This window comes from Chlorocebus sabaeus, chromosome 26 (genome assembly GCF_047675955.1).
Source record: "Chlorocebus sabaeus isolate Y175 chromosome 26, mChlSab1.0.hap1, whole genome shotgun sequence".
Taxonomy (NCBI): Eukaryota; Metazoa; Chordata; class Mammalia; order Primates; family Cercopithecidae; genus Chlorocebus; species Chlorocebus sabaeus.
Window position 1 is genome coordinate 43,487,817 of NC_132929.1, and position 24,705 is coordinate 43,512,521.

Sequence of the window (24,705 nt, forward strand, 5' to 3'; positions counted from 1 at the left end):
CTGGGCGTGGTGGCGCACGCCTGTAGTCCCAGCTACTCAGGAGGCTAAGGCAGGAGAATCGCTTGAACCCAGGAGGCAGAGGTTGCAGTGAGCCGAGATTGCGCCATTGCACTCCAGCCTGGTGACAGAGCGAGACTCCATCTGAAAAAAAACAGTATAGTACAGTATCTATACTGTAGATAGAAAATTGTCATAGATACAAGACACAAACCACTGATCTTATTCAGATTTTACCAGTTTTACATGCACTTGTGTGGGGGTGGGGAGTTGCAGGGTGGAGGGTAGATTAATAATACAGTTTATTCTAAAGCCAAGATACGTTATAGTTTAAAAAAAGAATATTCCTTGAATATTGAAAGCATTTTTCTCATTGATGATTTCTGTGTTTGGAATATCCAGCTTATCTGCCTGCTTTCAAGGTCACTAAATATACTTATTGGCACACTTACTCTGTAAGTGAACTAGCAGCAGCTGTGGTTGGAATTGGACCTCTTCCTGCCTTGTCTCCTCCACCAGCTCTTTGAGTGTGCAGGTACACACACACACACACACACACACACATTTTCTGCTACTTGCCTTTTTTTATGCCTGAGTACCTTGCTGACAAGTGCTAATAACAAAATACCCAGAGAGAGTCCAGTTGAAGTTAACATACATTAAGCATTCTGAACTTGTCCTTTTGCTCATAGATTGTGCATAATTAATAATTAAACAGTTTCAGTTGTAATGGGTTGACCTTCTTGAACTGTTCATTATTCACAAGGCAAAGGCATCACTCAAACTTTTTCCTATTGTCCTTCGCTGTTCTCTAGCGTGCTGCATGCTTGTGTTCCAGTTGTTTAGCAAAAGGGGCTGACCAGGTAGTTACTGAAACCTCTAAGGCTTGGAAACTGTCCTCCTTGATGACCAGAATTGCTTACTAAAATGGTTTATGGCAGCTGTTTTTATGTAACAGTTGCCTGCTTGATAACAAGAACCAGCTTGTGTCACTTCAGCAGAACTCTAAAGTTGATTTGAGACTAGACTCTCAGATTGAGGCTTTTGGTTAAGGTTGTGTCCACTGCTTCATTCTATACCTCTGTGCTTAGAAGTTCAATGGAAAAGCATCTGAAAAAAAAGCCCTTTGGGTGAAGTATGGCACCCAAGGTCTTAAAGAGAGTGACTTTCATTAACAATTTAGAGTCAGTGTCAGCCAGTACTGAGAATTCAGTGTAACTGCTTCTTCAACCCACATTTAAATTTTTGAAATATATTTCTCCATCTTGCCAGAACCCATATTTCATAAAGGGCGTTTTTGGGATGTAGCAGCAACTGCTTTACTAGAGTCTCTGAACCCCTCCGATGACTAGGTACTTTCCCTTCCTGTGAGCTACAGTGAAACCGGAGCGCATATTTACTGTATGCCTCCCTCCTCACATGTTTGAATTAGATAACAAAATAGGCAGGTTCTTGCAGATCTTTCACATCCTGATCAAAACTAACTTTGTAATTTTATTTGCTTTAAAAAGAGAAAAGTATACTGTCAAGTACTGCAGTGCAGAGAACACTCTCAGATATATTCATTTGCTTTCCTTTGGAGTGTTAACAGCCTTCATACTTGTGTGGAGTTGGAGACTCTCAGAAAATGCCTTTGCCCAGTGTTTATGTGTGGCATTCTCACCATCCCCCTACCAGTCAGTCTTCTGCATCTCAGAAGATTCTCCCTTGAGGGATGCAGGAGACATGGATTTTAAAACAAAAATAAATATCTGGCATTGTGCACGTGAGATTAGAATTTCCCCCACATCTTTAATGAGTGATTCTTTCCAGGCACCACTGAGATGAGAATCCACTCGCTGTGGTTCTGCAAAGTCGATTTGGGCTGGCATTTTAGGAAGTGAAATAAATTATTCATGGGTACCACCCAGTGTTCCTTAGTTTTATAATATGAGGAACTTAACAGGCTACAATATCAGGTCTTAAATAAAATTAACTACCCATGCAAAATGTCACATTTCCTCATTTTGTTTGTCATCCGTTTTTACATGACTTCTTCATCATGTTGCTAGTCTATAATTCATTAATTTACTTTTGATATCATACTTTGAGAAGAGGCCCACATTAGCATCATGTTTCATACTGGATCTTTATAGAAAGCCAGTCCAGAATTTTAACCATCTTGGTAAATATGGAACCACATTAAGATAGCAGGCTTTTATTTTCCTAAATAGTGCATTTTAGAGCAACTACTATTCAGGTACTTTCAGTACTACACCCTTAAAAAAAAGTCCATGAAGCGATGACTTAGAGAAGCTTCCTCACTGATCAGAGTCCATAATTTTTACACCTCAGACTTTGAACTATCTTTTTACTAATGGTTTTTGAGACAGTAAAATGTCATTTCTTGAACTGGGCCTTGTAGAATCTTACAGGCTTGGTGATATATATGGCTTTCCTAAAACAGGCTGCAGCTGAAATTGATATCATGTTTTATTTTTGCTCTTCAAACCGATGGGACTTCTGTGGCCATTTTATATACCTTTATTGAGGACTTGTCATGCTATTTCGTGTCTTGTTTCTTTTGAGTGGACTGTTTCATCAGCCACACATCCACCCCCGTTTTTCATGTCCTCTCTATGTAATGCCTGCATGTAATCCTTTGAACTTGGCAAGGTTTTATTTCACTCCCATTTTTCCTTTGTTTTCCTCTTAGCCTTTCTCTACTGATGAGAATTTTAGTTTTAGAATTACTAACCATCCCTTCTTCTGGATGAATAGATTAAATTCAAAGAAGACAGATATGCAAAAACCAAGAAACATTTTGTTCATGTTTCTTCTCTTATAGCCTCTTTGGGTTTTTTTGTTGTTTGTTTTTTGTTTTGTTTTGTTTTTTGGCTGCCTTGACCCCCTTAGTTCCTTTTGATTTAATTGTATTATCCAGCAGTTTCCAGTTGTTTGAATTGGAAACAAAGCCTTAATAAGAGTTCTAGTTAATTTTCTGTCTTGTAATTACCGATCTCATTTTTCTGATAATTGGCCACAGCAATTATATGTATATTTACTAATCACATAGGAGGCTGTGCAATTGTATCTATCTGCCACCATTGATAATGACACGCATATTGCAGAGGTGCTTTTATCATCTTCTTTTTTCCACTACATCAAAGCTATTTCCTCTCGTTCTCAATAATGAATACATGCATGCATTTGACACAGTTGTGTGCTAGAGAAATTGTTTGGCTCCCACCAAATGCTGCATGCTCTGAGTTTCTTGCCTGCAGCGCTGGAAGGTTGTATGTAATGATATATTGCTCATCCAAATGGCCAAAGCACTCCAAAGCACAGTGAGATTAAAATAAGTCATTCCTTTGTTAATTTAAATAGGTGCATGTATCATACTTTGCAGGGCACTTTGTGTAGGGATGTCAGGGAGGAAAAAAGCCGCCGAAAGGTATTTTTAATAGCAAATGAGAATAGATGAGAATGGAGTCATTTGCAGCTGCCTACTTTATGTGGCTCTCTTGTTCCAACTGTAGGTCTAATGAGATGACTGTTAAAGTACTCTGCAGTGTAATTTCATTACATCCTGAGCTGTTACACTATAAACACAGTGGCGCTCTCTGTCATTCTTGGAAAAACTCCTAAATTCTTAAAGCCTTCCTTTGCAAGCGGTAATGAGGTTTGCTCTCTGTGTCGCGTGGTGGTGGTGGTCTGTTGCTGTGTGGTTTTCTGCTTTTTTGACTGACTCCCACCTCCATCCCAGTTTTGGTTGGTGGTCAAGTTGGGAGTTTTTCATTGTATCCTTAATTCACTGGCTTTCTCATATGAGGAGGCTGCCTAGACTGGCAAATAGGCTGAAATTCCTTTTCAGGAAACAGCTTTCCCTATAAAAGCCTTTCTATTAAAGTAAAAAAAAAAAAAATCTGATCCAAATTATTCTATTAGGGGCAAACAGTAAAGGACAGTTGAATATACAAATAATTGTAAGTAAAAAGGAAAGTGTAAATAAATAGCAAATCCAGTAAAAGAAACAAAGGTCAACACAAGAATAATTTCACAGCTCTTTGTTAATTACAAGACCATTTGTGTGTTACTTAAATAATCATTAATTTCTCATTTACACTTTCCCTACCTTCTCTCCTACCCTGTGGCTATCATTGTCCTTTTTTCACCTCCCCTCTCTCTCAGCTCTCATGTTTCTCACCATTGTAAAATATGTGTGGGTTAAAATTTGGCATTTTTACCTAAATATGTGGAATAGGGTAAAGACAGTCTCTTTAATTGAGTGAGGCCTTATTTTCATTGTATTCATCTTTACACTGCTCCTTCACATGGGTGGATGGGGAATATAAAGAAAGAGAAGGAACTGTTGTGACTTTTGGTGACATGTTTTTCCTCCATCCCAGGATTCGCCCGTCCTTCCAGTTGGAGAGTTCTCGGAGCCGTTTGTACATTTCATCACTCAGTGGTGAGCCCGTTTACAAACATGCCATGCCCTCAATGTAAATGATACATGCCATTAACTCGGCAGCTCCGTGAGACCTTATGGCTCTCCCTGCTTCCTTTTGGAGACAGGAGGGACTTGGGGGCCTTGGGCAGATGGGGCGGCAAAGCTGAAGAAATTGTTTAAATTATGTAAACGTTATTTACACAAACGGTCATAAGCATACTTCAGAATCTTTTTCCTGATTTAATAAACTGCTGAAAGTCAAGATACTTCTTTAAGCACAGATACTGTTGCCATGCTTTTTTAAAAAAAAGAAATACACAATTTTATAGCCCCTATTGAACAGACATACAAAGCTTATTTTTATTAATGTAACCTCAAGTTACCCATCAAACTGTCTGTCACTTAGTGGAAGCAGCATAGTTTATTAATTCATCGGATTTTCAGTAAATAACTTTTATCTTTGGTTGTATTTTAAATACAATACTGGGGTCCCATTTCATGAAATTTGACATTTAGAAGACTATGAAAACAGTTCAGCCCACTTTAACCCTTAAAGAACTGAGAAGAGCCACAGGGGCCCTCAGAGCCTCTAGGCAACTCCTTGTCATTTTATACCTGGAGAAACAAGCATTTTATTGCCAAGGAGGTTCTTTGCCAGCCTTCTGCCTTTTTCCTCCTAGCAGACCACATCTTTCTTTTATTACCCCTTCACCATCATTTCCCTCTTCCCTCGTCCTGCAGGACTGATATGACCTTGGGAGGCCAAGGTATTATTCCCCTGCCCTCTCCCTCACTCCAGCACAGAGAAATTACCCAGGAGAGAGGAGGAATTCAGGAACATAGGAATCATCATCCTCAAAGCAGGAGACAAAACCAACCGCAACTCCTTCTTAACTACGTTGGTCTTCTTTCCCTCCTTCACCAAAGTCCTCATTCTCCCAGAGTCATGTCCACTACTGGAAAATGAATGGGCAGACCCCACTGAAAGAAACCCTTGTTTCTGTGGTGTGGCAAAGTAATGCTATCAGGATTCTTGCTAACCAAAATCATTGTGCGCCATCCCCTTCCCCTCCCACCATGATCCATCTGATGATTACGCTAAAGGGAAACCAAGAAATACTCCTTAATATAAATGTCAAGCTTTATCACCTTTTTGACTAAGTGTAACATGTTACCTCTTAATAAAAATGTCTCATACAGTTTATATTCCATAGAAAATATATGTGGGGAAGAAATTTTTCTCCCCAATTAAAAAAATTTTATTAACACTATGTTTCTATTTATTTAAAATACTTATATAATATAGTGTAGCTTTTAAAAACTATTTTTACTCTGAAAACATTGTATTTCCAAAGCATGCCATGTTGGAAAAAAAGCATACATATTGATTAAACACTGGAATCCTGAGCTGTTTTGAAGCTCCTTAATGATGTTAGAACCATTACCCAGAAATATATATCCCTCTTAATTTCCTTTACATGGAATTCCTAAAACACATGGTAATGTGTACCTTGTGTTTTACACATGGTAATGCCTCATTTTGAAATGCAAAAATTGAAACACAAACCATGCGATTCCTCTACTGCCTGGAGCGCCTCGTTTGGGCATCACCCTCTCTGCTCTGGAGAAAATGTTGGATTTGTGACAGGATCGCAGCGCTAATCTTATCTCGCTGTGTGGTCTGAGACCAACCTGGGGGTGGGGCTGGTCTGAGCAGCAGGGAGAAAAGTGGATAAGGCTTCACCTCCCTCCTGTCCAAAAAATTAATCAGCTATTATTTAAAAGTTTTATAGAGACAGAGGGAGGGATAACCTGTATTCAAATTTCCACAGATGTCAAGCCGAAACAGAAATGATAGTGGGTAATAGCCTTGTTTTCCCAAGAGATACAGCTACTTTGGAATGTCAGATTAGGACTGTTACCAACTCCACTGGCGAGACAGCTTGAATTAGTTGCTAATGGATGCAGTATTTGAGAGGTGCATATGGTTATTTATAGGGAAGGCAAATGTCCTCGATGTTATTAATGGTTCATAACTCCAATTCTTGTTTACCAAATGATCATTAAATCTGTTTTTAAAAAGGTATTGTCAGCAAATGCAGAGATTATGTGAAGAGTTTTCTTCTTGCTTGTTGGAAGAATGCCTTATATAAAGAAAAAAGCATCTGTGTGATTTTTCCAAGTGATAGAAGCAGCAATCTCTTTTCATGACTTTATCCCATGGACAGTCTGAGTTTAGAACAGATACAGCCATCAAGTAGGCAGCTGCCCAGTCACCTTCATCCCATGTGTGAGTGCTTCATCACATAGCTAAGTACATGTTACAGCTACTAATTATATCTAATGCATGGAAGACAAATATTTTGTATGAAGAATGTGATTCTTTAAGCAGCTTAAACAAATTTAGCTGTCCCACAGCGGTTTAATGAATTATCAACTTGCCTTGTTGCCAAAACAAATGCAAGTCAAGATAATCTACAGCAAGCCACTTGTAATTTTGTAGCATTATCTAGATTCCTGACCTGTTTTATATACTTCTTGTCATTTGGAGTAATAGTGAAAGAATGAGATGTATTCTCATTTGACTCTACAGTCATGTTTCTTTCCTTACTGTCTTATCCCAATTACCAAAAAAAAAAAAAAAAAGGATATTCTGTAAATTTAAGTTTGAAATAAATTGATAATTGAGTCAATAAGAGAATATTGCTGCTTTTTTCACATTAACTTCAAAAGTAGAATTAGGATACATTGTTTAAATTCATTCTTTATTGTGTTGCAAAATATTTTTTAAGTGAAAAAGTAAGAAAAAAACTTTTTGTTTCTTACTCATAATGTCCCCCAGAAATGTGACTAAGTAAAGACAAAAATAAAAGAAAGGGAATATATGCTAATACTTTGGCCGAGAATTGAACATGATGAATTTGAAAACATTCAAATTCCAGTACAAATAGCCATGGGTAGAAATTACAGCAAAAATATACAAATGACACAGATAATATGAGCAGTTTTTTTCTCTCCACTATAGTATGCGAAAACAGCCAAAAGAAAGGCCAGCACCTGAAGAATTGATGGTAAGTGTATTTTTTTAGTTACATTAGAATTCTCAGTTATATATTTGTTTAACATTCTGTTTAAAAGTCCAGAATGGACTTTAAAACAGCCATAGGCTCTGAAAAGGCAACATTATTTACTTCATTTGGGTAGATGTTTTTGAAGCTCATATCCTCAGATAATAGTTTTTACTTTTTAAAAACCCACCGCCTTTTTGAAAGTTAATGCAGAACACTTTTCATTTGCCTTATCAAGGGTCACAAACTTAATGTAGGTTACTCTTTATCCTCATTTGCTATTGAACCTTTTAGAATTCAGAGGATTGGTAACAGAAGATCATCAGTGCAGTAAGTTTTTAGTGCAATTCTGCAAAAAATTTCTGAATGTGGCATGGAGTCCTCTTAGATTCATGTAGAATGAAATCAGACTGGCTGCAAAAGATCAAGTTAATGTGAATCTTTGGTCTTTCCTCAGAAAGAGACAGCTACAAGGCTGCCAGTGCTGTGTTCTCAGCTCCAAGGCAGCTTTCTTTGATTGCAAATGACAGTTTTTAGTCAAGCAGGGAGAGGAACAGAGATACTCCTAACAATTCCCAAATGGTCATTTATTTAGTGCAGATTGTTGATTTGACAATGCACAAGCTGTTAGAATAACGTTAGGATCGAGCATTAGTAAATAATAATTATAGTCTGTTCTGTCTAATGTTTTGCATACCATTCCCTGCCTTTAGATTTCTACAGTCAGAGCAAATTCCTACCAATTTTCTTTCACCTTCTTTAAACAATACACATTTTACAGATACCAGTTCAGAGGTTTTCATCCTTTGTACTCCAACCTAATAAACAGTTTCAGTGCCCCAACTTCTGTATAATATGGATTTCATCCTTGAATGTAAAATAACAGTACGTTTCCTTTTTGCATCATGAATGCTTTTCAGGAAGGTACTTTCCTCCTTCGTGTTCCCTAGAGCAAAATCTCAGTTTTCAGGGTAGTTTCAAGTTAAAGATCACCCCTAAAAACCTCTGCAATTTATAACTCTGCAGGTTTCATGTCTAGAATAAACTGGTCTCTTTTTTTGGTCTCTTTGATGGTTGGAAAATTCTTGCAGTTAGTCACATTTGAGAAAACTTGGAACAGGTTCTAGAGATGGAGACCCATTTACCTTGTGTATTATTGTGCTATGGCTGGATAGCTCAGCTATTAAAACAAAGGAATAACATTTCATAAAACAGATATTTGTTTGTAAATGCATGTTTCAATGCTGCAATGAGTTGGCCACTTATAAATAAAACATCTGCAGATCACACATACACCCATAAATGTATATGGATGTATATATTGGTAAGAAACACCACTCCAGGGTGGCACATCATAAAGACAAGGCTAAAGGGTGAGTACTTTCAGTGCCTTGAAAGCAAGTGATGTGTGTGTGTGTGTGTGTGTGTGTGTGTGTGAGAGAACATAGGTATTTAGATATATCTCTTTACAACTTACACCCTGTTGTGTGCTGTCCCACATTTTTAATTAATAAATATCAATAAATCAATAAAATACAATGAAAAATGTAGTCACAGGAAGCACCATTCCATACTTAATTTAACATTATTTCTAGTACTGCTCACTGTTTGATTTTAAATGAATGCATTCCCAGAGGTATAGCAGTGGTGAGGCACCACTGCTTTGGCAGGGCTCAGTGAGGAGGCAGGGAACAATAGACTATATGTGAAGCTGCTGTGGTCAGAGAGTGAGCCCTGCCTGGACTTTGGGCAAAAACTGGGCCCAATAGGGGATGGGAAAGAAAGTGGGTTTTCTTTTGTCTTAAGGAACCTGAGCCACATCCTAGGGGCCCAATCTTAAGGAACCAGCCTCTTTATTCCTTCCAGCATATTAATGGCTTTAATTTTTCCTTTTGTCTCCCCGCCTACAACCTATTTGATGGTGCTCCCATCTGGAAGCCGAGAGCCTCCTCTGGAATGCGTGAACTATAGAGCCCATTTGTCACTCTGGGTGGGGGCCTGTGCCTTTCACAAAAAGAGCAGTTTATCTCCCAAGCACGGTTACTCCAGCCAGCAGGGTACCAGCACAGGCTGCATGGGCCGCTTCAGATGTGAGGTCTGCAGGATTGTCAAGGTTTCCCTGTAGGCCTCCATTTCCAAATCAAAGAAAGAAAATTTGATTTCCAAATCAAAGAAAGAAAATTAGAGATGGGCAGCTGGAAATACTGGAAGTTATAAATTCACTATTTGGGAACTCTTATATGAACTCCAGATGTGACCTTGACCAGCGAACACGGCAAATCCCAGCCTAAGTAAATCAGAATATAGGACTGGTGGGCCAGATCACCCTTACTTCTGGGTCTGGGCAATGCAGAGTGGGCACTTAGGTGGTAGGGTCACTGTTTATACCAGAATACCCCTTATCGAGTCATAAAATCATCATCTTGGCAGTTTTTGACCATGTGAGTCTTAAAGATGAGTGCAAAACTCAAGGTTGGAATTTGGAGACCATTTAAATCTCAGTGTTAGAACTCATTTAGTTGTTTAGTTATTTCATGCCCTCCACTTTGTGTGGTTGTTCTTACGATAGTTTTCGGTTTTTATATCCTAAGTGAAAGTATTTTAAAGTTGGACCAAGAAACTCATTTAATGCCCACATTTGGAGGAGGCCAGGATACATCTGAGCTGCTGTGGTTTTCTAGCCATTAAGCTACGTCAGAAGTTCTCTCAAAAGTTTTATCATCAGCATCTACATCATCCTAAGAGATCTCAGAACCCAGTAAATAATTGAATTTGGTAGTTGATAGACCACTGTGCACAGTCTTGTTCTAGATTCAGCAGAAGATATAAAGTAGAGGAAGCCACACAGATAGTCTTTTCGGGCTATAGTAAGTATACAGATAACTAGAATGAAGTAACTATTATAAAAGAACTGCAGAGTTCTGTGGAGATCCATTTGGGGAAATGAGGAAAAACTGGGTAGAGAAGGTAGCATTTGAAAGGGGCCTTTGGAGGATGAAGTGAATTTTAATAGAGAGCTTTGAAGGGGCCATTCCAGGCAAAGGAAACAGGATGGGCAAAGCATAAGTATATCTCGGTCTCAGACATTTTCAGAACAATGTGAAGCCTCTAGTGCCTGCTGGAACAGAAACCCCTTCGACATTGACCTGGTGGAGTTCAAATAGGCAACATATTCGCCACCAGCTGGGCAATCTCTTAAGACATTCCCCTTCTGTAGAAGGAACCCTGGAAACAGCACACCCATGCACATGGATCTTTTTTCTTGAGTGAATTATCTTGAATGGACTCCCATTCATGTATAGGGAGGTCCCTCATCCTTGAAAAGTTGTGACTTTAAACTCTTTAAGAGCCGATTGCAGAAATCAGGAGTCAGCTTTAAACCTTGCTTTAAAGGTAAAGTAAGCATGTAGGCAGCCAAGAACATTCAGCATGCCGACACCAGGCAGGTAGAACCCCACCCCCACCTCCACCTCCACCTCCAATTCTTTTCCTGTGATAATGATTCCATTGTTAAAGAATCTGCTTTTAAATCACACTGCCGCAACTCACAGGAAAGACCTGTGTCAGTGCTGCCCCAGCTCTGTGAACTGGGACCAATAAACTTAGGGACAAATTTTCAGACAGTAGAGACCCTGAGGAGGTAGCAGACAGAATGCTCAGCAGGCTTCAGACAATGCAGGGATTCCATGGCTTATGTGGGAAAAAGCCAGCCCCTTGCCAGTCGGAAAGGATTGATAGGACTGCAGCAAGAAGGGAGAGAGCAATAGTGCAAAGATGGTAGAGAAATTTCCCTTAATTGTCAATAATCAAAATGAAGGATCCTAAAACATAAAAATCAGACCCTTAAACTCAGGAACAAAGACAGCCTAAGATGAGAGCGTTAAGATGGGCGTTCAGGTTGGTTTTGCTATTCAACTTCTGTGTTTAAATATTTTGAAATAAAAGGGATATGTGAGACATTACTGTATACACCATTTGCTTCTCTAAACCACAAGGAATTCCTTCTGAGGAATTAATCTTCCTTCAGAGTTATTTGGTAGCTAAGGTCAGGATGTGACTTAGCAGGGAGAACCTCCACCATGTCCCTTCACTGTGTAACCTCAGCCAACTCCCCATCCCCTCTCCACTTCAGTTTATCTGCAAAACCGAGGGGGCAGCCCTTGACCGATGGTCTGTGACTTTAGGAAGTCAGAGCCCCAGAAATTACATCCAAAGTTATCTATGCATGTGGAGATGTGCCTTTTCATCCAAAAAGGAATTCATGACTGTTTCATTTTTCAAAGGGGACCCTGACCCTCAATGATTGTTAAGCTCCTTTGCTTCTGTCCTTTAGAGTTACTTGGCCAGGAGCTGACTGTAGGGAGGGAGGTGTTCACTCCGCAGGAAAGTGCCTGCTTGGGGGTGGGAGTGGGGTGCTTTCTGTGGGGTTCAGCAGGGCTTTGCACCAGCGTCAGGCAGCCCTTTAACCTCCCTGCATAGCCTGTCTGTGGGCCTTAACTTGAGCAGGGAAGGTGTGGGCTGTGGGCACCCACACAGTTACAATTTGGGCTCAGAGTATGGTAGATCTTTCTATGCATTTAGAGTGTTTCCAGAAGCTTTCCGTGTCTAAGCTCTATTTAATGGAATCTATGCATAGTAAGTAATCAGGTCAGAAGAAGCAGCATCCCGGTTTGAGATCAATCGCTGGCTAATACTTTATCTAGGCCACTTTATTATCTCATGCTGATCTGATTCCCATTCTCCCCCTCCTTTGTAGCATGCACTTCGGCTGTGGTAAAAGTACGTATCACATACATATTAAAAACATATACCCATTCTATCTGTATGTAAATGTGTGAGGCACAGCTGGATATTGCAGAGGAGTTTGATTTACTAATAGTTATTATCTGTTCTAGCTGTTCAGTGGCAGAGAGAATTTCAGAGAAACAAGCTGGCGAAGAAATTGTCTATGCTATTACTATACTGCTTTAGTAATTGTTTAAAAACATGGGTTTTCTCCTTAGGTTCTAGTAATGCCTGTTATTTTGTGCATTTCCTTGTACATTCCAGAGTAGGGCATCCTTTAAAGGCATTTAGCATTTCCTCAGGTTTGGTTTTCAATCCAGGCACCTAAAAAGAAACACAGGATGCAGTTTGCAATTGAAATTTGACATTTTGCTTAGAAAGCAAGTAAATAGTGGCATTGGAAATACACCAACCTGGCGTGGGTCCAGAAGGCAGGGTATCAGTTAAAATCAGAATAGTACTTTTGGATTTTTTTCCTTCATGTCATCCTAGCAGCTGCAAACTTGAAGGCATCTCATTTCTCAGCTAAGGCTTTATGTATAAGAGGTGGTAATGTTTTGGGGCTAATAAACACCAAACTGCTCTAGAAAAATCTGTTTAAACATTTAATTACTTGCTAAGAGATGTTAACTCCTCTAAATTAAATTGTCACTGGTAGCTTTTCTGCTTTTCCAAACCTGATTGTAATTACATTTTCAGATAGTATGGATGGTTGTTCTCTCAATTAATCAAGGTATATGATAAATTGCACATCTGCATGGTCCCTTTTAAAAATCCGGGTAACCATGATGTTAGATTTTTGTCTGTCCAGCACTCAAATTCCAGTGTGACTTTGGGCTTCACACCAAATGGCTTTGTTTCTTTATTAGACCCAAATCTTCTGACCGCTATAAAAGACAAAATGCACTGGACAATTAAGAGGGTGATTTTATTTAGGCTATTGAAGTAGGGAGAGTGTTTATTACTGAGGAATGGCTCAAAGAAAAGGGAGGGTTCTGAGGTCTTATGAAGGCAGGTAAACAAGGGTGGGGGGGGTCACCAGCAAGTCTTAGGGAAGTCACGAGGAAAGATGGAAAAGGATCTTACCTCTGTGAGAGCAGCATGATCCTTTGTGGTTAGCAGAAGGGTAGGGGGATTTCTTTTTTTTTTTTTTTTTTTTTTGAGACGGAGTCTCGCTCTGTCGCCCAGGCTGGAGTGCAATGGCCGAATCTCAGCTCACTGCAAGCTCTGCCTCCCGGGTTTACGCCATTCTCCTGCCTCAGCCTCCCGAGTAGCTGGGACTACAGGCGCCCACCACCTCGCCCGGCTAGTTTTCTTTTGTATATTTTTAGTAGAGACGGGGTTTCACCGGGTTAGCCAGGATGGTCTCGATCTCCTGACTTCGTGATCCGCCCATCTCGGCCTCCCAAAGTGCTGGGATTACAGGCTTGAGCCACCGCGCCCGGCCGGGTAGGGGGATTTCTTATCTGTTACTGCTTACTAGAAACATGGGGCTCAGATCAATTCGAAATAATCACCACATTCTACTAAATGTGCCAAAGATAAGTTTTGGTTTATTTTGATCCGGGGCTTACCTGTGCCCTGAGCACAAAGATGAAGAAAGGTGCATTTCCATAGCCCCCTTAGAAAGTGCTCATCCACCCTGTGCTTGCAAAAATCTAAGCTTTTTAAAATACTAATGATGGTTAATAAATTGTGAACTTGAATGTAGTTCACTACAGATAGCTATTACCTGTGTCATATGGAGTGTGTTTTAAAATGAACCTTTAGGGCCAGACTCCTAATGTGTCTGGCCACTCATTCTTGTAAACATCATTTTGTTTTCAGTTGTTCATTTGGAGGTAGCTCATTAGCTATGCCACCCAGAATTTGCAGTGAGAAATACTGGCTGGGATTGTAACTTCAACTGAATATTTCCATCATGCACAAAAGTCATCACAACAGCAAGGGGGCCCCACGTAGGGTCCAGCTGACAACCATGGGATTTTTTTTAAGTTCTGAAGGCCATTAAAATCATCTGTTTGTGTCTGCTTATAAAGAGGAACCCACTAGTAAAGAAGTTGATTTTAGCTTTTTAATTGCACATAATTACAACGGCAGAATCACTGTCTGGATACTTGAGATCGCACTAAATCAGACAGCTTTAATTTGAATTTTTGATGACACATTAGCACTTCAGCAAGAACAGAGAGATTATAACCCTAAGAAAACAGGCTTTGTTTTTCCATAGATGTGACCACTTAATCTTTTCACAAGACTTTAGCAGATAAATATGTGTGTGTATGTATGTGTCTTTATATACATGCACATAGCAAGCAAGATATAGATAAAGTCTGTCATTCCTTGATCATGGTGATCTGACAAGTTTTAATTTCCCAGTTAAGCATAACTTTTTTCCTCCATCAGTCAAGTCAGATCTCTTAGTACAGTGATGACTTGCCTGTTTAAGATTGTAGTTATTTGAACTCATGTCTGTAATGCCTCTTTCGTGTTTTATTGGACTGTCATCTTCCCAGTACCTTGTTTCAAGGCACAGTGAAGCTGTGTAGCATTCATTGAACACAGGAAGAGTTTGGTTATCTTGGATGCAGTAAAGTGGATCAGTCGGGCTGCTCTTCAGCGCCATGCCAGATTCGCGGCAGCTCGCGGCAGTGGGGAGGCTAAGGTGGGTCTTTAAAGTACGTTACACATTAGTTCCTCATTGGCCATGACTCCGCTTATTAGAAGTTTCTCTGCCGGGCGCGGTGGCTCAAGCCTGTAATCCCAGCACTTTGGGAGGCCGAGACGGGCGGATCACGAGGTCAGGAGATCGAGACCATCCTGGTTAACACGGTGAAACCCCATCTCTACTAAAAAGTACAAAAAACTAGCCAGGCGAGGTGGCGGGCGCCTGTAGTCCCAGCTACTCGGGAGGCTGAGGCAGGAGAATGGCGTGAACCCAGGAGGCGGAGCTTGCAGTGAGCCGAGATTGCGCCACTGCACTCCAGCCTGGGTGACAGAGCAAGACTCCGTCTCAAAAAAAAAAAAAAAAAAAAAAAGTTTCTGTTATTTGAGTGGTGCCCTCAGCCTAAAAGAACCTCCTCTCCCCTCCCTTGGAAGGTCTTGGTCCTCCTCCCTGCGGCTTTTCCCTCCTCTTCGCCTTCACAGTTGTGTGCTTCCTTCTCTGAAGCCCTTCAGCATGTATTGTGTCTAGGTTGGAGCAGCATCTAATTATATCTTCATCTTATGGCCACAAGTTAGTCCATGTAGTACAGCGGCTCTCAACCCTAGCAGCTCATCAGAGTCACCTCAGAGGTTTAAAAGGCAAAACAAAAAAATGCCTGGATCCCAACCCGGATCAAAGAAGCTCTGGCCAGGGAGCAGGTAATTTTTTTTTTTTTAACCTTTAAAGCTCTCTAGGTGATTACAAGGACAGCCAGAGGGGAAACTCACTGGTTTAATACCTTTTTTCTTCCACTAGATTGTAAGTTCCTTGAAGGAGGATCATGATCTTATAATTCAGTGCCTATCCTAGTCTGCTGTCATTTAGGCAAAACAGTGTTGGTTACACATGCTATTCTCTCTAATCCAATCCAGTAAAACACTGTACAGATAAAGTAAACACTGAACAGATAAAGACAAACAAGACATATATCTGGTTCTCCAGGAACTCAGAGTAAAGCTGAAGAAACTAATCCAAGAACAAGCAATCCCTGGACATTACAGTATGCAGTGTAAATTAGGGTGGCCACACTAGAATATGTGGCCAGATAAAAAAGGTTTTTGTTTGACTTCCTGCTAGGAGAGATCATCTGAGTTAGAAAATTTGGTGCCAAAATAATAAAATTTCTAGGATATTACAATATTTGAATATTGAATGTTTGAATACAGGGATAATATTCAAAACATTTAACAACCAGTATAGCACGAGGATTACCAATCAGAACCAGCTCCAGGGTTTAGCCATCCCACTCTGGATGTATGGGCAGAGCTAGGAGGTGCTAACCAGGTGGTGATAGGCAGCACGTATGATCTTTGGCATGCATTCTGACCACTTGAGAATTTACCTCAAGCAAGTAACTCCACATCCAGAGGTTATTAGAGAGCCAAAACCTAGAGGAGACCTCCTGGCTAGCAGCATCTTTGCCTGTTAGATTGACGACAGGGGACCCGAAGGTTTTTATCTGTCTGCACATCAGATGCATGCCACCCACTCCCCAGCTCTTGGGAATAACAGATTCAGTTGAAAAAGACCAGAGACATTCAGCCGTTTGTGGGAGAAATATAAAAGGATCCTAAAACTAGTCCCTGGGATTTGGGAATTGCTGTTGAAGGTAGCAAAGTTGTTTTCCTGTGAGTACACACCGATAAATAGATGCAGTTCTTATCAATTATTAACCAGTCTAACCAGGAATTTTAAGAGCTGGGGAAAATATTAGAAAGCTCCTATTTACAGTTGTACCAGCTGGATTTGTTTAATGGGTTGTTTGCTTTTTAATTTGTAGCAGTTTTGAGAGAGACCTTTGGGGATTATGAGTCTTGTGATTTCAGATACAGAGTTATTTGAGGGGCAAAATCTGCCTGCAGATAATTTGAGGTTCACTTAGCCATTTAGAGACTACAGAAAGGCAGTGGAGACGTTTGGGCCTACTGTCCTCTATTTAATTTTCAAGATTAGAATTAAACATTAGGCCTTGGTCTACTGAGAGACATTTGCTGGAGCATGGACTAGTTTCTTTCCAGTATCCTGGTTTACCGTTTCTCTGTTCTCTTCATATAAATGGTCACTGATTCTGAAGTAGGAGAATAGGTACCATTCATTTATTTGTGCAAAGGTTCCCTTGACACAAATGAAAATGGAATTTTCAAATGTAACCCGATTAACTCTTAATTGTTAGCCTGTGTGTGTCTTAGCTTCCTCAGAAGGCTTCTGAATGGCCTGCATCTCTTTCTAAATTTGAGGGGGAGGGGGATTCAATTAATAGCACGGCTTTCTAATTGTGGGATTGGTGTGGAGTTGACAAAAATTTGTATAAGTAGGGTACATTTTTTCCACTTAAGAGGGCTGTGCTGAAACATTTTTAATTGGATTTTCATGGTGATTGACAGCATTTGATTATGACAGTAACTTTATTTGGCTGGACTGCTTTAGCCTCTTGTTCAGATTTTTCCATCAAAGCTCTTTTTTCTCCTCTGAATCCCCAGTGGAGCAGCAGTCATTGTGGAAGAGCCTTTTAGCACCTTTGTTGTCGCCATCCCTGGTGATGATTGGGCCCAGCTGGTAGTAGATAAGAAAATGTTCCTTTCACAAAGAGGCAGTGTCTCCCGCCTCTGCAGTTTCAATAATTTTAAGAGCCCCCCAAACCTGTTGAGGATTAGAAGTAGCTTTAGATGTGAAATGAGTGTTAAGTATTAGTAATCGGGAGATTAGGGCCCCAGGGACAATGAGAGATAAACAACTGCAATTAAGGCAAATCTGCCGATGTAAACAAAATTTAGCAGAAACAGATGCCCTAACCATTTTGGGGGATTGATTTGAGGGCACCGAGGAATCGATTTTTGTCTTGTTTACACTTTCAAACCCCTGTGATATACTGGAAGGCTAAATATTTCATACAGCCTGATTTTAGTTAATTTTTTTTTTCAGCGCCTCACAGTAGGCGCCTCTCTTCTCACAGTGACCAGGCCTGAGTTTATTCAGCATTCACAGGGAGCAGCTAATTGTCTATGAAGGGCCCCCGTGTTTAAATGGGCTTGACAGGAATTTAAATTTTGTTTCAATCAACCCCTGTGCTCACAGCCTGCTCCAGTTTCTAATTTTTAAATTAAACATGACTTTTTTTTTAAGCCACAGCTTTGCCTCTGGAATACTCTTGCTCTAACTCTGGGGAAGGCAGATCGGCAACCCTGGAATGCTGGTTTATGCAGGGCCTGTGGCACCAGCTCTGCATTGGAAAGTCCTTTCTCCAGAACAAGACTTCCTCCCCCCTGTCAGGGAGGTCAGCAGAGCTTCGGCTGGGCGCTGTCTCCTTCCTGCCTTCAGAAATGGCCCCCTTTTCAGCTCTCCTGTGCAGGCAGCAGTGCTGCATCATCTGGAAAGTGGGTTAAGCACCAAAGGAAGGTGTAAGGATGGCTTTTAGGGGACCGGCTGAATTATAACCTCTGCACGTCTGGTGCAGATTTGTATTTCAGAAGCCTTTTCTACTGTTGTGAGACAGGGAGAGAAGCCGATGTGGGAATCACAGATGTGCATTTCAGTCTGCACTCGCCATTTTTATGTCTTAGCGTCCACTCTGTGCCCGGTATCCTGCCTGACGCCGAGGAGGCAGCATGTCAGCCTCAAGTCCTGACCCCCTAGCCATCTCACAGTCCAGTGAGGAAGGTGAGGGTAGACACAACCAAGCACAGGATAGAATGCGAGAATCGCCAGAGACCCTCCCTCACCTTCTCCCACCTTCGCCTACCCGTTCACCTCAGGCCACTCCTGTGGAGTCCTGTGCTACAAACTCTGGCAGTCGCCAGACGCGTGAGGCGTCCTCACACAGTCATGTCTTTGCTTGTGCTGTTTCCTCACCACCAGATGGTGAACTTCTGCTCCACCTCTGAGACCCAACTGGCACAACCTCTGTGAAGTTTTCCTAAGCGTGCTTCAGGTGGGTTGAGGACTTCCTTTTGCATGTCACCCTTCACCCTGACTAATACTTCTATTAGTGCACTCCTCGCACTTTGTGGCAGTAACTTGTGGTAACAGTCAATAAAGGAGACCACAATCCCTCGAGGAAGAGATCATGTCTTATCTTTGTATCCTTAGCTTCTAGCCCAGTCTCCAGCCTGAGTAGAATACTCAAATAAATGGTCATTGAATTAAAATGGTATGAATTTAACAGGTAAAATGAATTTCCATTAGGGGTGTCTGGGGAGGCTTTGAGAATGGAGTGACAGGTGAGCTGGGACCCACGGACATTTGGGTATGTATGTGAGAATATTTTCTGCACACACGTGAAAGGCAGCTTGTGTCATAAGGAAAAGTACCAGAGCCTCTAATAGCCACACTAGCCAGTATTCATACTACAATTTATTTTCTCTAAACAAACTTGAAGAGATTGAAGTAACAATTGCACCTAACTTGGGGCTGAAGATGAATCCAGAAAGGATCCTGTTTTATAATCTTTAGAAAATGGATTTATTATATAAGAGAAAACATTTTAAACAAGTTAGAGCATTCTTTCATCTAAGTTATCTCATTTGACCTTCACATGAACACTATAAAGATTATTCTTACTCCCATTTTATTGATGCATAAACTGGGGCTCAGAGAGGTTAATTTTCTTGCCTAGAGTCACACAGCCAGGAAGAACACAGGACTGTCCTACTGCACAACATCAGAGCTATACCCATTGTTGCATAGTAGGCAGAGGATTGTTATTGTGGTTTAGAGAATTTCCACTAAGTCAAACTATTTCTTGCAGTTAGAAAAATAAAACTAAATACAAATACAGGACCATGCAGAGAAACTTATAGGATTTCAGCAGCCAGAGCCCCGGTAGGTTGCTTTGCTCAACTCCCTCCCTATGGTCCCTTCCACCTTGATGCCACAGGCTGCATCCGCAGGGCCATGGTCGAGGCAGAGAGCAGATGGCTGCACACACTCTCCACCCATCCCCAGGTGGCGGGGGGCCTGGTTGAAGCCCGAACCTCAGTAGAGACAAAACACAAAAGAGAAAGTAATTACCAACAGTTTGCCCTGGTCTGTTAATTGGTTATCTGAGGGGAAGCTGTGAGAATTTATGTAATCATTGTTGTTTTGGTTTTGGCAAAAACTGAGGGCAGAGTGTGTCCTGACAGCTGTCTGGTCACAAACCTTCCCACCTTTCCACTTCTGCCATCATGGGTATAGAAATGGGCAACTTCCAAGAAATGATGTTCCTCGAGTTTGGGAGAAATTACCTTTAACTCAACAAACTTTTTACTGAGCACATTCTATGTGCAGAGGTGTTATAGTTTAGCTGAACTTTGAGTATGGGCTGTGCACCAATGGTAGTTTGTTTGTTGTTGTTTTTTTCCCTGAGACAGGGTCTTACTGTGTCACCTAGGCTGGAGTACAGTGACACGATCTTGGCTCACCGCAGCCTCAATCTCCCAGGCTCAGGTGATCCTCCTAACTCAGCACCCGCCCTTCCTTGAGTAGCTGGGACTACACATGAACAACACTACGTCTGGCTAATTTTTGTATTTTCGGTAGAGACGGGGTTTCCCCATGTTGCCCGGGCTGGTCTCAAACTCCTGACCTCAAGTGATCCGCCTGCCTGGGCCTCTCACAGTGCTGGGATTACAGGTGTGAGCCACTGCACCCGGCCCCAAACTGTTTCTTAAACACAGGAAGATAAGGATTTTGTGGCAGGATATAAATCAAGCCAGTCTGAAAACATTCTGTTTAGTTCAGCTGACTTTTTTTTTGAAGCAAAACTTTGTGACTGGGTGCAGTGGCTCAAGCCTGTAATCCCAGCACTTTGGGAGGCTGAGACAGGCGGATCACGAGGTCAGGAAATCGAGACCATCCTGGCTAACACGGTAAAACCCCGTCTCTACTAAAAAAATACAAAAAAACTAACTGGGCGAGGTGGCGGGTGCCTGTAGTCCCAGCTACTCGGGAGGCTGAGGCAGGAGAATGGCGTGAACCCGGGAGGCAGAGCTTGCAGTGAGCTGAGATCCGGCCACTGTACTCCAGCCCAGGTGACAGAGAGAGACTCTGTCTCAAAAAAAAAAAAAAAAAAAAAAAAAAAACTTTGTGAGCAAAGGAAGCTGTATGCGGTTCACATTGCAGCATGGCTACTTGTCTCATTGCAGGCCAGCAGCAAGCAGTTCACAGGACAACTACTTGAGTGGCACAGCTATAGGGAATACAGAGGACTATCAGACACTAATCCAGCAAACACAAATCCATCATACATACAAAGTAGTCAAGTCAAACAATCAGGGTCCATCATGAAGGGAGAAGGGAAACAGCGAGGATAGGACAACCCACAGATGTCTACACCCCAACACAGGTGCTGGAGGCGTGGGGGCAACAGGGGCCCTGGCATGGAGCCATGACCTTGCTCATCCTATGACCTTGATGGAAGGAGTGGAAAGGTAGAAGGGTTTGTGATCTGACAACTGACAGGACGTGTTGTGTGTAAAGCATGGAGAGGCTAAGGATGGTCTTTCAAAGCTTGAAAATCAGTCTATCGTGTGAATGTGAGCCAAGAAGCAACCTGGGAAACTGGAAAGAGATTGAATTGGATATCAGAAAATATAGCTTCAAGTACAGGCACCACCTCTAGGAAACGGGGCAGGCAGCAGCTGTTTACTTAGCCCATCTGAGCCTGAGCTGCTTCATCTGTAAAATGGGGTAATGATACCAACCTCACAGGGGCTTTAGTTGTTGGGTTGTTTCTTTTTTTTTTTTTTTTTTAACTTTAAAGAAGATAGAGTTTATGAAAGTGTTTGTAAACTATGAAGTGTGAGACATACATGGGACGTGAGGTCATTCAGCCTCTTTGGGTCATGATTTTCTCATCTGTCTGATGTTCCTGGGTATTTCCAGCTTGTTGTCTCTTGGAAGATACATGTGTTTAGGGAAGCTTAATGTGACTTAGAATAAATTATATGTATGTCGAATGTTTGCAGTTGGCATACACTGAATTGGTAGTCTCTTGGAGCGGTCTCTGTGGTTGAAAATCGAAACAAGATGAAGCACATTCCTTCCCATTCACTGGAAGCTGTAACTTTTCCTGTCTGCCCGTTATTATCGGTAAAACGTAATGAGCATCTTGTTGGACAGAATTATTGTAAACCAGTTAATCAACAAGTATTTGTTGTCCAGGTCTGTGAGGTGCCATGATGGGTTCAGAAAGAATATAAGAAACATCTATGTCCTCAGGAGCAGACTAGACATGCCTGTTGGCAGCATTTAGAGAAGGCAGGATGAGTGCCAAGCTGCTGGCTTGGGTGGTGCGGGAGCTCAGGGAACAGTGGCTGAGGGGCCATAGTAGTCAGTGAGGATGCCTGGCTCCGGCCTGAGTACAGAATTTGGAAAGTGGTGGTACAACAGAAAGCCAATTTCTCCCTCCCTCTCCCTTCCTCTCCTAGCTCTCCATCCTGCAGCGTGTTACTGAACGCTCTCCACCTCTGGTTCCTTACCTACAAAAATAGAGTATCGCAAAGTGTTAAATTCAAGTGAACTAAAAATGTTAGACACTTAGCACAGTGTCTGGCATAAAATAAGTGTTCAATAAATGGTAACCATTTTTATCGTCATTGTCATTGTCATCATCATCACTGCTAATAACAAGAGGGAAGACATTCCAGGGAGAGAAAATGGCCCAGGCTGAGACCGGAGGGAACGAGGACAGTGAAGAACCCACCCTGGCCAAAACAAAAACGACCCTTGGAAATGATGGGGTAAAGTTAGCTGCCTGGGGCCAGTGTGATCTGGAACGGCTGTCCACACCAGAGAGTAGTGGGGCAGTTGGAAGCTCTTGTTGGTTCTTAAGCAGGAAAGTGACTGGTCCATAACAGACAGATAGGCAGGCAGGGCAGACAACAGGACTGATTCTGCCTGCCCCAGGTGGACCAGACCCTCTGGCTGAAGCTGATTCATGCATAGGAATGTCCTAACCCTTTGGCTGTTTCTCAGATTTTGCGAAGGTCTCTAGCCAAAAGAAGGGGAAACCGAGTTCAGCACTTGTAAGCTGCTTGGCAGCATGTCACTTGTCTCTCTTTCTGCATCTTCTTTTCTGTGTCCTTTCTGTCACTATCAGGGAAAATCATTAGTATGCTAATCTAGCTAGCCATCATTTTAACACTGACCTTTGCTAACCTGCCTTTGCAATTTCAGGAACTATGTTTGACTTCTCTAAAAGTAACCTTAAATTGTAGTCTTGTAAGAATTCCAGAGCTGTATCCTTCACTCCTTCTTCTAATGAGGTTATGACCAAATGCTCATTATAATTGCTTTAGACTCCTTTTAATTTTCAAGCTTATTAATCATAAGAAGAGTTATTTAAAATTGCATAAATTAATCTTAGATTAAAAGCCCATCAAAGCCTCGAAACAATTAAGAATAAGTAGGATTTCCCTGGGGCAGCAAGTTTTATTTTAATATTGTAGTCAGGTGGATATCAGAACCTTGAAGTATGGTAGTGATTAATGTATGCAAAATTTAAATGAGATTTTTTAAATGGCAAATCTAAATCACATATTGACCTAACTGTAGGCCTTAACTGCATTGTCTGTCATATATTTAAACTGTTTACTAATCAACATTTTAATTACAGCATGTGCTGGCAGACCCTAGGACAAATAAAATTTAGCATTTAAAAATGTTACTACAGTCTATTACCCAAAAATAATAAGGCTCTTAATAATAAGGAAAATGGAGGAATGAGAAGACAGTAAACTTTCTTGGCACAGCACCGTCCTAAGGTGTGGAGACTGTTCTGGATACTTCTCAGCCCCTGCTCTCACCTTGAAATTCTGCTGATCTGAGACAGCTTCCTCTTCATGGAACTGCAAGTGTGTTGCCTTTGATATTAATTTATATTTAATTAGGGAACTACTCGCTTTATATATTTGAGTCCCTGGTTGCAAGCATTATTTACTTAAACAATGTATAGCTCTGGGGTCCCCAGGACTTCTCCCCGTTTTTTATATAGAGATAAGATGTTTCCAGAAATTTGATTTGGCCTCAGCCAGTCAGCAGCCTTTTGTCCTGCCTTCCCCTCACCTCCTTGAATCATTGCCGGGTTGTGCAGGCTGTCCCCAGGAAGGTGGCCTCAGGCTGTCTTAAGTTTGTAAAGTATTTCTCTATTTTGTAAATACTGTGCTTCATTATTGAAGGTAGATGGGTAAGAGAGTCACCTTGAGCAAGTTACTTCACCCCTGGAAACTTTAGTACCCACTACATGGAAAGGGGGATAATGGTGACCAATTTACTGTTTCTGTTTTTGTGAAAAGGCAAATAAGGTGAAGCACATAAGCACTTAACATAGTAGTTGAAAAATAATAGGTTCACAAGCAATGTTTATTCCTGCCATCATCATCATTTATTTGCTAAAACTAGTTTTTAAATTATGATTAAAAATTTGGCCAGACGTAGTGGAACATGCTTATAATTCTAGCTCTTAGGGGACTGAGGCAGGAGGATCACTGTATCCCAGGAGTTCAAGACCCACCTGGGCAACATAGTGAGACCCTGTCTCTACAAAGATTTAACAATTAGTTGGGCATGGTGGCAGTGGCACTGCCTGTAGTCTCAACTTCTCAGGATGCTGAGGTGAGAGGATCACTTGAGCCCATGAGGTCGAGGATGCAGTGAGCCATGATCATACCACTGCACTCCAGCATGGGTGACAAAGGGAGACCCTGTCTCAAAAAAAATATATATATATATATATACAGTAC

At 41.4% G+C, this 24,705-nt stretch overlaps 1 protein-coding gene across 9 annotated transcripts in view; it reads left to right on the forward strand.

The window, feature by feature from the left end:
• Positions 1-24,705, forward strand: part of MAP2K5 (mitogen-activated protein kinase kinase 5) — a 281,469-nt gene that overhangs the window by 224,483 nt on the left and 32,281 nt on the right. For all 9 annotated transcript variants that reach the window (XM_008016128.3, XM_073012274.1, XM_008016127.3 and 6 more), the window contains 2 exons: positions 4,386-4,447; positions 7,455-7,500. In XM_008016128.3, the coding sequence (XP_008014319.1) occupies positions 4,386-4,447; positions 7,455-7,500 (108 nt within the window). The remainder of the gene's footprint in view (positions 1-4,385; positions 4,448-7,454; positions 7,501-24,705) is intronic.